The sequence below is a fragment of the Lissotriton helveticus genome, chromosome 2_2, assembly GCF_964261635.1.
Source record: "Lissotriton helveticus chromosome 2_2, aLisHel1.1, whole genome shotgun sequence".
Classification (NCBI taxonomy): domain Eukaryota; kingdom Metazoa; phylum Chordata; class Amphibia; order Caudata; family Salamandridae; genus Lissotriton; species Lissotriton helveticus.
The window spans coordinates 183,666,024-183,679,735 of record NC_136060.1 but is presented as its reverse complement, the minus strand read 5'-3'; the positions used below and the strand labels follow the sequence as shown (position 1 = coordinate 183,679,735).

Here is a 13,712-nt window from a genome sequence, read left to right as displayed (position 1 = left end):
ATCGAATTTTACACTACATATGCGGAATCGCTAGTGCCCAAATTAACCGACTTGTATAAGGCGATCTGGGAGGAGGGTTCCCTACCTCTCAATACCGCACACGCACTGGTTATATCATTGCCTAAGCCCGGCAGAGACCATACGGAAATGGCCAATTACCGCCCGTTGTCGCCGCTACCTACGGAGTACAAAATACTCAGCAAAGTGCTGGCCAATAGATTACAGCCGTTCCTGACACACTTGGTCCACGTGGACCAGACAGGGTTCCTGCCGGCGCGTAGCACTTCCCTAAACATTAGGAAACTGCACCATCTGATGTCGGTTGCGCCGAAGCAGTTCCCCCACGCGGGCTGTCTCTCTTTAGACCTTAGGCAGGCATTCGACTCGATCCACTGGGAATATATGTTTCGGGCGCTACCACGCTTTGGGATACCAGAGGGGTTCATGACCTGGCTGCGACTGCTATACAAAGCTCCGACAGCGCGAACAAGGACGGGTAGACACATCTCGGGCGAATACATGATACACAGAGGGACACGTCAGGGCTGTCCGTTATCACCCCTGATTTTTATTCTGGCACTTGAACCCCTGGCTATAGCAATGAGACAGTCCTTCCCGGATATGGGAATACCGATAGGACGCACCTCCCACCTCTTTTCAGCATATGCAGATGATATTATCTATCTGCGCGATCTCCGCCAGCCCTTAACGCCAATTTGTGATTTGTATAGGCGATTCGAGACCCTATCCGGCCTCGCTGTAAACATTACAAAATCGCACGCCTTTTTCTTTACGGATCGCGCGGAGATCTTGGAAGTGGAGTTCGGGGATACCACACTACAGGCAGCACCCACTACGTTCAAATATTTGGGTATTCAAGTTTTATAGAACACATGCTGATATGTTGGAGGGTAACCTTGATAGAACAATACGGTCTCTACGGTCCAGCGTTGTCTTCTGGACCTCACTGCCCTTATCCATCATGGGGAGAGTTGCAATAGCGAAAATGGTAGTCTACCGCGTCTACTCTATTATTTCTCAAATGTGCCCCTAATGGTGCCGCTATCCACTTTTAAAACACTGAACACGCTGCTTGTAGATCTTATTTGGGGTACGGGACGTAGACGCTTTAGTCTGAAAAGGCTTCAAGTGGACACTAGACTCGGAGGATTTAAGAGCGGTGTTTTAAGATTATATTTTCTGAGCAAAGGATATGTATTCTGATTTTTTTTTTCACTATGCACATGGAAAATGTAAATGATGATTGTAAATGTAACACGCCATATGTAAATGTAAATGTACAGGAATTTATATAGCGCAAATCACCGAGCGGTTTCTAAGCGCTTGCTTAGGGAACCCGTCCTGGTATTCCCCTGTGAGATAACCCCGGTAGGGTATCCGCAAGGTGAAAGCCAGGCATCCCGCCGCGAGGGGCCGTTGTGGAGATTAAGCAAGCTATTGCCCAGAGTCGCAGAGTGTCAACCTGTGAATCGAGTAGGCCCCGGAGCGAGAATTGTCGAGTCCATGGACATTTTAGGACTCAAGACCCCGCCGAGCCGGGAATTGAACCCTGGTCCCTGGCTGACGTCTGCTTCCAGGTCTGCCTCCTCTAACCAGTGAGCCACACTTCTCCGCCATAAAACATGAACAAACACTTTGCATGACTGTATATGGATACACCACAATGAACATCAGAAGGCTTGTCCGCCTCATGGACGGGCTGGACGGCGGGGCTGGGACGGAACTGGTCCTCTCGGTCGACATTGAAAAGGCTTTCGACAGTCTAGAGTGGGACTACCTTTATGCGGTAATGGAGCGATTTGGGCTGGGTGCTGGCTATATTCATTGGACGAAGGTCCTCTATGCGGAGGCGATAGCAAGGGTGAGGGTGGGATCGACGGTGTCCCTCCGCTACCCGGTGGAACGAGGCACTCGACAGGGCTGCTCCCTATCGCCGCCTCTATTTGCATTGGCTATAGAACCACTGGCGGCTGAGGCCCGGACAGGGCGGCACTTCCATGGAGTGCGGGCCCGGGACGGGCAACATTTCATCTCGCTATATGCCGATGATTTACTGCTCTTCCTCCACGATGGTGTTGGGGACTTGCAAGGAGCGGAAGCACTGCTAGAGAGCTTCGGAGAGATATCGGGCTTGAGGGTTAACTGGCCCAAGACGAGTTTGTTCCCGCTCCTGGAGGGCGCCGCCCAGCCACAACACCAGTCGGAAGCGACCTGGGAACCTACCTGTATTAAGTACCTGGGGGTCCATGTCTACCATAAGACGGATGACTTGCTTGAGGGCAACCTGGGGCGATGTGTACGAGGACTGAAGGGCTGCATGGCCTTCTGGGCCACGTTGCCGCTCTCGGTGGCGGGCCGGATCTCCCTGCTGAAGATGGTTGCCCTGCCGAGATTGCTGTATTACTTCCGGACGCTCCCAATCTGGCTGCCTGGCTCCTTCTTCAGGCTGCTCAAATCGCTGATTACGTCGTTCATATGGGGAGCGGGACGGTGCAGAGTGGCGCTGGCCACGCTTTCTCGCCCGAAAGATGAGGGGGGTCTGGCGGTGCCGGACTTTGAACTTTATTATCTAGCGGCCCAACTGCAGGTTTTCACGCAAGAGGTAGCGAGAGTATTTCGAGGCCCGGAGGACGAACGCTTGCGGGGGACGCCCAGACACGTCCTGGCGTATATTACCCTTCAACAGCGGCTGGACGGTCGGGATTTATCGCTGGAACAACGCACGTACCGCCAATGCTGGAACCGGGCACAGAGGAGGGCGGGAATCCGGCGCCCATATGCGCCAGAGATTCCCCTGGGCATGCTAACAGCCTTGCCGCATGGCGGCGACTGGTCGCATCTACAAGAATGGGAAGAAGCGGGAGTACAGGTGGTAGGGGACCTCTACGAAAATGGAGTGCTGCTCCCGTTCCAGGAGTTAATGGAGCGCTTCGATATCCCGAGAGGGGGATTTTTGCTTCATGCGGCAGTATCCAGAGCAGTGCAGGCCCACTGGGCTACGGGACTTGAGGAACCTGAGACGGCGGCGGCGTGCCAATACGCTATGATGGCGGCGGGCACGGTCAAGGCGGTAACGTGCCTTTACAACCGGATGCTTAGAGAGAATATCCCTCCTCTTCTATCCCTGAAAGCCAAGTGGGAGGTGGACCTGGGTAAGGATATACCTGACACAACGTGGGCACAGCTTATCCGTAGGGCTCGCAATAGCACGAGAAACGCTAGATTTCAACTAATCCACTATTATGTATTGCACAGGGCGTACATGACCCCGGGAAGGATCAGGCGGTATTTTGGCGAGGTAACAGCGACCTGTCCCCGGTGCCCGGAAGAGGGGGCCGAATTAGTGCACATGCTATGGGCGTGTCCGGCTTTACGGGGTTACTGGCAGGACATTGGGGAGGTTTTAAACGAGGTGACTGAAAGGACCTTAGACTACGGACCAGCGGAATGTCTCTTGCACTGGTTTCCCCACACCCCCAAAAACAAACTCACGAGCAAGTTTATTGACATGGGATTAATGGTAGCAAAGAGGGAGATCACTAGGAACTGGAAGGCGAGGGTGGGACCAACTCCACGGAGGTGGCGACAGGAATTTCTAAAATGGGCGACGGCTGACAGCACACACAGGTACCAGCTTGCGCGCAGGACCCCTAGCCAGACAGCGGCTGACACTGCGACCTCCTGGGAAGTACTGGTACAGGCACTCAGGGACAGCGAGGCTGATGAGGAGGGGGAGGCCCCCGAGGCAGGTAGGGCGGAAGAAGCGAGTTGAGGCTCTAGGACCAGCAGATATGCAGGGAGACTGACACCAGATCACCAGGAATGACCGCTACAGGAGCCGTAGACGGGTGGTGGTGGGTGGGGTGGGACAAGGGGGGGGGGAGTTCTAGGTTTTGCGCAGGGGGTGGGAGTTGGGGCTTGCGCGTAGTTGGGTAGGACTGAAAAAGTAGTCATGCACGTATTCCGGACACTAACCACTCCTCGATATTGAACGTCAGGCATGGAAGAGCAGAGACATCATTGCCGCCCGACCCCCGGGTTGTGGGCGTGACGGCTGTGTACTGGTCAACGAATCACACTGTATACCTGCGCATTTTTCTGAAGCTGCTTATGTGTAAGAGCCTGTACAGGTATGACTACAATAAAACTTATTTACAAAAAAAAAAAATGACTGTATATGGAAGTTGAATATCAATACAAATATGTTTAAAAAAAAAAAAAAAAAGTCGGATAGTTTAGCCAGAAAAAGCCCGGTGGAAAACATTAATCTTGAAGCGGTTATTAAACATATTCAAACCCAAAGGCAGAAAAACGCAATCTAAGGTGGCGTCATTGTCCAAGCCCATTGTGGACTGAGGGAGGGTTCACAGTACAACCAGTGACTTGACTGTTCTTCAATGAAAACAAGTTGCAAAGTCCAAACCCACACTTGATGGAAGCAGTAGAAAGAGCATGAGTTACAACAGCCACACATGCTATGAGCCATTTTCTAAACAATAACTGAAAACTAAGCACTGCATTATTTGTGTTTAGACTGAGTTATGTTGGCAGGGATTGAGTGCACTACAATACTGGTGGTGCACTTGTATGTTCCGCTTTTTGGAATTTGAAAACCTTGCAGCTGGAGTTCCAGCAGTACAGCACCAAAATGTTCACAATCATATTAAGGAAATAAACAGTTGTACGGAGAATCAAGCCACAACTGTTACGTTTAAATCTTTCTTCTTTGTATAAACCTTTGAAGATTATGTTGCAGTGGTTCTGGTGTGCCACAGTAAGGGTTCCCTGTCAGCTCCACCTTGTGATCACTTTGGCGCAATGGAAGGATTTTTAAGATAAATGCCTAAGACTACTGCACTAATGTGGCAGGAACAAGCAACAAGTATGGGTCAACATGATCAGTCATTTTCAAAGGTTATTGGCATGTTGTTTGATGGAGATCTAAGATTTTGAGGCCCAGTTAAACGGTGTGGTGCCCAGTTCAGTACATCCCATTGAAAAAGTTGCTTACTTTCAGTAATGCTGTATCTGGTAGAGATTCTATCCAGCCATAGGTTATTTACCTTAGAATTATCCCCAAGGATACGGAAGGCTTTAATGAGCAGTTCCTCTGTGTGCCACAATGTGGTGTCATTCGGCAGCGGCCGCGCCGGGCGTAATTAGCACTGTGCCTACATAGGCGTCAACCCAGCACACTGATGTCAGTTTCCTTTGGCGACTTTCCACGCCAGGAGCACTGAGCCACAAAGAACACTGACAAATGCTGTGGAATACTTAGGCCCTGAAAGGGGTACAGCCCTGCCCCTAAAAATCTGTTCGAATAGCAAGGAGGATTGGTGCCACTTTCTGCACACCCTTCCATTTCTTTCACATACCTCACAAAGCGTTGGTCATCTACCCAGAACTTTTTGGTGCAGTCAAGGTAAAACAATGCTCTTTTTGGGTTCAGTCTGTGGTGTCGCTCTTCTTCTTTAAAGAGATGCCGCTGAGTGAAGGTAGGCAGGGTGATGGTTTGGCCCACATGAGAGGGAGTGACCACATTTGGAATGAAGAGGCTCTGGTGCGAAAGACCTGCTTGTCTAGGTAGATGTTGCAGTACGGAGGCTTAGATGGCAAAGCCAGGAGCTCACTGACCCTCTAGGCAGACTTTGTGGCCACCAGAAAGGCTGCCTTCATGGCAAGTAGCCTGACAGAACAGTTGTGTGCATGAGTAAAGAGGAGTACTAAATTTAGGTCACACGGAGGCTTGATGAAGGGTGACGGTGGGAACATGTGTGGAGACCTTTCAAAAACCTGTTCACAATAAGGGATTTGAACAGGATCAGCAGATCTGCAAGTGCTACATAAATGTAAAACACACAATATGATGGATGGAATGTTGCACAATGGCAAAACATTTACTCCCAGTCACAGATCTGGGTTTAATCCATTGTTATTTTGCTCACCAAGCCACCCCAGTTCAGACATGGCCATATGCAAATCAGTCTTGACCCTGTGCCTCATGGGAACAGTCCAGACCGAACTGAAAAGCCATGTCTTCCCTGGACAGGAATCAAGCATCCTAGGACCGGTTTCTGGCTATCAGCCGTCTTCAGCCAGGATAGCTTGACTCCAGTGGCGTAGTGAGCACGGGACCCACGTCTGGGCATACCCTTCCCACATAGGGTGAACAGCAAAACACACAATATGATGGACGGAATGTTGCACAATGGCAAAACATTCACCCCAGTCACAGATCTGGGTTTAATCCATCGTTATTGCTCACCAAGTCTTGACCCTGTGCCTCATGGGAACAGTCCAGACCGAACTGCAAAAATGTAAACCTTTTTCCCTGTTCAATCCCTCCACTATCCGTCTCAGTCCAAATAACTGACTAACATACAAGTTATTTACCCTCGGTAACGATATATCTGTAAGAGACATTAGATCCTGATAGATTCCTTACCTTAGAAGTACCCCCAGGCGTCAGACTGGATCCAGAAGGTTTGTCAGCAGTACCACTGTGCGTCAGCAGGTGGCGTTGTGAGGCTCTGTGTCCGTCGTAGGGGTCGTGATCGCCGGGATGACGTCGCGGCAGCTACTTAGAGGCCCTCCACGGGCGCTGACGTCCGTTCTGTACACAACTTTCTGCGCCAGGAACGCAGAGCCATGCAAGATACTGACCACTGGTGCATTGAAACTAGGGCCATGAAAGGGATGACCTTAACCCTAGAAATCAGTTTGCAGAACGGGAAGGATGGGTGGGGCGGTAAGGAATCTATCACTAACTAAAGTCTCTTACAGATATATCATTACACAAGTAGTAACTTGTGCATCTGAAAGAGACACGTTAGTGATAGATTCCTTACCTTAGAATAGATACCCCAGCAATACCAACCCCGGTGATGGGTCTGCGAACCAAGATCACACCAGAAAGTCACGGAGAACAGAACGGCCAAAGAAGATGTCTCTCCGGACTTGGCTGTCAAGGCAATAATGCTTAGTAAATGTATTCAGCGAGGCAGACATGGCTGCCTGACAAATGTCTTGCAGGGGGACACCACTTCCCAATGCCGTAGTAGCTGCTCTCGCCCTGGTAGAATGGGCTCGCAGCCCCACCGGAGGCTCCTTTTTAGCCAGCGATTAACAGGCTTTTATACACAAGACGACCCAGCGGGAGCTAGTCCCCTTGTGGACAGCCCGGCCTTTCTTGGCGACTAAGTAGCCAACAAAGAGCTGGTCATCCCCCTGGAACGGTTGTGTGCGATTGAGGTAAAATGAGAGCGCACGTTTTGGGTCCAGACGGTGGAGCCTCTTTTCCTCTCTGGAAGGAGGCGGAAAGAAAGTGGGCAAGGCGATAGTTTGCTCGATATGGAAGGCAGTAACAACCTTTGGCAAAAAGGAAGGACGAGTGCGGAGCACATCTCTGTCCGGATGAAAAGACAGAAAAGGAGGCTTACAGGAAAGAGCCTGGAGCTCACTGGCACACTTAGCGGGGGTGATGGCAACCAGGAAAGCAGTCTTCAAAGTCAATAAACAAAGAGGACAGTTGTGAAGCGGCTCAAAGGAAGCACACATTAAATAGGTAAGAACCAGATTCAAGTCCCACTGCGGCATCACAAAAGGAACAGGAGGGAAAAGGTGAGTAATGCCCTTTGAGAAATCTACCTACGACAGGGGACTTGAAAAGAGGGCTGATCAGGGAGCCTGAAAATGTCCGAAATTGCTGAAAGGTAGCCCTTAATAGTGCCCAGAGCAGAGCCCTGCCGGGTCAAAGAAATAAGGAACAAAAGAACTTATGAAAGAGACAGAAAGGGGATCTACAGCTTTTGCTGTGCATCATGCCACAAATTTGTTCCACCTGCAGGCGTATACCGATTTAGTGGAGGGACGCCTGCCTGCTAGAATGATATCACAAACTTCAGGAGGCAAGTCAAATGGAATCAACTGTCGCCGCTCAATCTCCACGCAAGGAGATGGAGGCTGGACAGGTTTGGGTGGGGGACCGTCCCCTGCTGCTGCGATAGGAGATCCTCCCGAAGAGGCAGTCGGATCAGGGAATCCACACTCATACCGAGTAGCTCGAGATACCAAACACTTTGATCCCAGTCCGGGGCTTCAAGAATGACTTGGGCCCGGTCGCGCCTGATCTTCTTCAGCACTATGGGTAGAAGTGGTATAGGCGGAAAAGCGTACAATAGACCACAACTCCACTCGTGACGAAAAGCATCACCGAGCAAGTGCCGCATTTGAAATTCCAACGCGTAGAACTGCCGACATTGCGCATTCTCATCGGTGGCGAATAGATCTAACCAAGGCTCTCCCCACTGTTGAAAGAGACCTTGCACCACCTCCGAGTGAAGACGCCATTCGTGATCCATCATGCACCTGCGGCTGAGATCATCCCCCCTGGTGTTCAAAGAACCTGTCAAGTGTTGAACCACCAAGGAAATTCCTTAACGTTCCAGGCATGTCCCGAGACGCAGAGCCTCCTGATCAGTGGCAGTTCCTTTATATGGGCATTAGGGGGTCGCCCCACTGATTATTTTGCCCGGTCAACCGGCAGCAGCAGCACTAAGTCCTCAGTAAATAAATCCATCCCGCGGCACGGCAGCAAACTACCTGTCACTCGGCCGCGGGTATTCCTACCGTGACGTCACTCGGGGAGTGGGGGAGCAACTTGGCTTGCGGCATACTGCCATTCCTGAGCCAGTGCAGCAAAAATGCGCATGCCGAGTTGGCCGGGTGCCTTTCCCGGGCCAACCTGACATGCGCAGCATTGAGGGTCTCGCCAGTATCTCTATGTACAAACATTGAGGAGGGGGGTTAAAGCTGCAGCCCCACCGCCGTCTAAGGAGCGGCGAGGTCACCTCCCCCAGGCCAATCAAAGCGCTGCTTTATGCTCGCTTAGCGGCAGCGCTTGGATTGGCTATTTTCAGTCAATGGGCAGAGTTGGGGGCTCGGGGCATGTCCAAGAGCATGGGTGGCATATTGACCAATCACTGCATGGCTTTATTGTAAGGCCGTGCAGTGATTGGTCATGGTCATGACATCCGCCCTGCTCTGGGATGGGTGCTCCCTTCTCCCCTCCGTGTGTACGTTCATACGTCACATCACATACCAATGCCATCCCATTTGCAAAGAAGTGTGTTAGTGTGAGCGTCGGTCTGGAGAGAGAGAGGGTCAGCCTGGACTGGAGCACTCATTTCTAGTACCTCGTTGCCCTGGCTGGGAGGCCTCGCTACGACTGGCTCTGCAGTGTCAGTGTAGTAAGTTACTTTTACTTTACTGTACTTGAAACAGTTAACGTGATCCATCTATCGAGCATCAGATTCAGGCCAGTGCTGCCGAGTGCAAGAAGAGCAGTGCGTGGCACTGCCACCATCATTGCCATCGTTGCATTGAACCTAGCAGGCTGACTAACCCAGAGTGACACCCGTCACCCCCATCGGCGGCTGAGCGCAGTCGGATTTGGAAGTCCGATACACTGTCTGCGGCTGCCACCAGTACAAGTCTGGACTGCGACACACACACACTCAACAGTGTAGTGTGTGAGACAGTGACAGTCTGAGTCGAGTACCGTACGAGAGTCAGTCTGAGGCTGAGCATCAGCCTGCGCAGCACTGCATATAATTTATTATGCATAACGCCCTAAATAATGTATTAAAAGTGGTCATGGCAGATTTCGTCATGTTACTGTCTTTACTGGTAGCCGGGCCCGGGGTAGGCCCTGGCCTCTTCCTGGCACTGCATAGATAATTAGTTGGGGCTGGGGGCTGGCTGGCTATGATGAGAATGAGGAGGGTGGTTTGGGGGGCTGAGCATGATGAGAGTGAGACCCGGGGGTCGTCCGTCACCAGAGTCTCGTGGTCGTGGATGAAAAGTAAAACTGAAAGTCGGTAGGCAGCCTTGCTCGAAGTCTTAATCTTCAATCGACTCATGCCAGGCCAGCTGTAAGGCTTGTGTTTCACTTTCACTTTGGTAGTTTAGATTACATTACTGCATGGACATCTGTTAAAATTAAGGTTGAGTGTATCAAGAGACGTCATTGTGTCATGTGCCAATATTGTTGTTACCTGAATTGACTTCCTGGCCTGTTATATTCAAAGATGTACTCCTTCTCAAATGCTGTCACATACTATCCCACAAAAGCACTGCCCATAAACATGCCATTGGGTGGAAGGTTAATAGTTCCCTTAAATTCAAAGAAACTTTTGGTTAACACCATCTCACCCAAATCTAGATTAAATGATCCAGGAGTTTTAAAATCCCAATCTTGTTAGTACAGTATATCCTCCATCACTCTCTGAGTCTCCCTCTGCGGTGTGTTTGTATACAGGGATTCTATGTCCAACCCTGTAGGCATGCAGGATGGGAATTAGTAAGTATGTGTCCTGCAAGTCCAACGCTACCATCCAGTCTCCTGGGTACAGGACAGACCGGGCTTGAGCGAGAATGAGCATTTAGAATTTCTCCTTTTTGAGGAAGAAATTGAGAGGGCAAATGTCTAGGATAGGTTGTAGGCTCCTTCCTTTCTAGAGCTCCGTGACAGATCGCAGGACCTTCGGCTCGACCGGGATCGAGACCATCGCAGTATCGCATGTTGAACGGCAAGGAGTATGAGGGACCGCTACCTCAAGGCCTGGGGGAGCATTGCGAAGTAAATGCAGGTCTTCACGTCATGGTCGTGCTCAAGGCACCAGAGGCAAAAAAAAGCTGCGGGTCCATCACCAACATCTGTCTGTGACAGGAGCCCCAGCGCTTGAAGTCAGCTTTCCTAGTCGACAACAGTGCCACACCAAGAGAAAAATTCCTCAAAAAGTTTGACAAAAAGTCAAAAAGGTTCAGTCAAAACAATACTGGGGGTACCTCTCTCCGGGTCTGCGCTGACTGGTGCAGAAAGAAAAGAACTGACTTCCGTGCACTGGGGTAGCACCTATTGAGGCACCTCGGATGACTGTGCCACGCAGAGAAGAAACAACCCCACCTACTCGTGCAGAGAGGTACTGCTCATGAAAAGGTACCAGATCCAGTCTGACAACTGGGGATAATTCTAAGGTAAGGAATATGCTGCTAGAGGTCTATAATCTACAAAGATTTCATTTTTTTTCTCCATTCATCCACAGAACACTATTCGTCTAGTGGAGCACAAGGATTAAGCATGAGCTAATTAAGGACTAGTCCAGCGTCAAGTGAATCTGCGCATCATCAACATACATTTGAAAATGTACTCTACTTTGGCCTACTAAATGGGACACTGAGTAGCAAGAACGAAAAGGCTCATCACTATAGAGTGTTATAAGGAACCTTGAAGGTTCAAGGACCTGAAACAAAATGACTGGCTGGGTCAGAAAGAATACAAAATCTAGGGCAAGTAGATCCAGATAGTCCTGTACAATGTTCATCCTTTCCATCAGTAATGCATAGTCATATACAGTGTTGTATGGTGCAGACAGGATGAGGAGATTAAGGGAAGCATTTTTGTGTTCGTACATGGCAAGCAGTTATGTCCATTATGATGGCTAGTTCTGCTAACTGTGCTAAAAGTTTGTTGTGTGAATCACATTTTTCTTTTACTTCTTAAAGCATAGGGCAATAGGCCAAACCACTGCAGTAATCAGGTAACTTCACTTAATGACAGCATTCTGCTTTTTCACAATGAGCACATTCATACAAGGAACTTCCCTTCAGTACCAGGGACAACCGTGACAAAGTGTGTTATGTGAGGCTGAAAAACATGCCACAACAAAATGAACCATTGACAAAGACAGGAGGCTGACAGTAGATGTCAAACCATTTAGCTTTACAAATGCTTGCTCAGATTTCTTTTCCGACACCAAGTATATGACCCTTTACGTTCTTTCTCTTTCAATCTATGCAGAGCAAATCGTGCATGTGTCACATTCAATATCATAATTGTTGGGATACAAGTAGTACGCACATTATTCTCTTCATGCCACAAAATTGTAAGCCACCTCCCACAAACCCCCTTAGTAAGTCATCAAGCAAATAATCCTCAAGTATATTTTGCTACAGCACTCCTCATGCTGCGCTTCTTTCTCCCTTAGACATCACAATTTGTGCCAGAGAACATCTTTACTCTTTCATCACTGCTCTTGGATCAATACTGCTACACCACCCCAAGAGTTCTCTCACCATCCTCTTGTAAACTGTACCCTCCAATAGTCACTGTAATGTCATTCAGCACAGAAGTAAATGTTCAAATGCGTGTACATGTGTGTGTCACGTCTGTATGTTAAAAGCTGTTTTCCCTTTGGTTTGTGCTCTTTCAGGGAATTTGGTCAGTTTCTTCTTTCTCTTTTTCAGCATTCTTGCAATTCCTAGGGGTGTCACCATAAGCTCATCATCCAGATCTTGACGAACATTCCTAGGGATCTCTAGTTAGAACATGTCCAGTAAAAGCCTGTCAAAAATGTCCTGTAGAAGACCAATTCTATTTCCTCCCCTCTGGTCTCACTACCGAAATGCTTTAGCCTGTTACATCAATACACTCATGGTATTGGTGTGTGCAGCGGCCAGGGCAGCTGACTTCGGAGCACAGGGTTCACGGTTCGATCCCCGGTGGCAGCTCAGCACCATGTGACTTTGGGCAATAACTCTTAATTTCCACAACGGCCACCAGCGCCTTGAGACCCATATGGGTGAGTAGTTCGTGCTTTCCAAATACGGATTTACATTTTCTTTTACAAAAAGAATATAATTAACCACCAGCACGTCTCAATCACCACCATGGATGGACGAAGGCTGTCTACTGGAATATTTCAAACTCTCATCCAGCAAAACAATTGGCAAAAGACTTCAATCAATAGATTTTAAAAAGTCCATTAAGACGTCCCATAATGGACAAGCTCTGCACACCTACTGGCACCACTTTTAAAGATTAGATTACAGCCTACAGGTGCTCTGGAATAAAGTATAGTATTGATATCTCATTAAACTCAGCTCATCTATGATACTCTAAGGGTGCCCAAACACAATTTCATTTCTAGGATCTCTTGGGTGGTCCTGGGCAGTTCTCTTATGGGTGATTCAACAATTTTTTCTGCTTTAATTTCCTGTGTGTTCAAGGTGCTTTCAAATCCAGAACATATACAAACGTTCCCATTGGGTGAGATAAGTAGCCACAATAATGGCCTCAGTGGAACTACACAAGGGAATCTTACTTGCCGTTTAAGCCAGTGATCAGCATTTTGGGAAAATTCCAAAATGCACCTACACTTTGTTTCACTGCACTTTATTGAAACTAAGCAATCTATACCCTGATACTCTGTACTCCAGCCTCACTTGATGTACACAATGGTAAACTGAGACAGGCTAGAAATAGTTTTCTTCTTACTCTTACTAGCAAGGGAACATCCAATGATATTTTTGACTCTTGGCATCCTTTGGGAGATGTGGAGCTAACAACAAAAGTGTCCAAAATGTCAACCTAACCACAATGTGTGTAGGATTTCAGATTCGTACCTTAAACTTTTGTAACTGAACTAATGATTTGCCTCATATCACTTACTTGACAGCATTTGGATCCAAGTTCGCATACAAATAGTAAAGACACTTCATTCGCTCTTCTGTTTCTAAATTATGAGGAACAAGGTACTGGGCAAAGATTTTCTCAACAAGTAACCTGAAACAGAAGAAAACAATATACTACAGTAGCCATAACAATACAGCATATGGTAAATTTCAAGTAA

At 48.7% G+C, this 13,712-nt stretch overlaps 1 protein-coding gene across 1 annotated transcript in view; it reads right to left on the bottom strand.

Moving 5' to 3' along the window:
• PDS5A (PDS5 cohesin associated factor A) overlaps positions 1-13,712 on the bottom strand; it is a 1,342,323-nt gene that overhangs the window by 971,433 nt on the left and 357,178 nt on the right. The window contains exon 13 of the mRNA XM_078678314.1: positions 13,532-13,645. Coding sequence (XP_078534440.1) covers positions 13,532-13,645 — 114 coding nt within the window. The remainder of the gene's footprint in view (positions 1-13,531; positions 13,646-13,712) is intronic.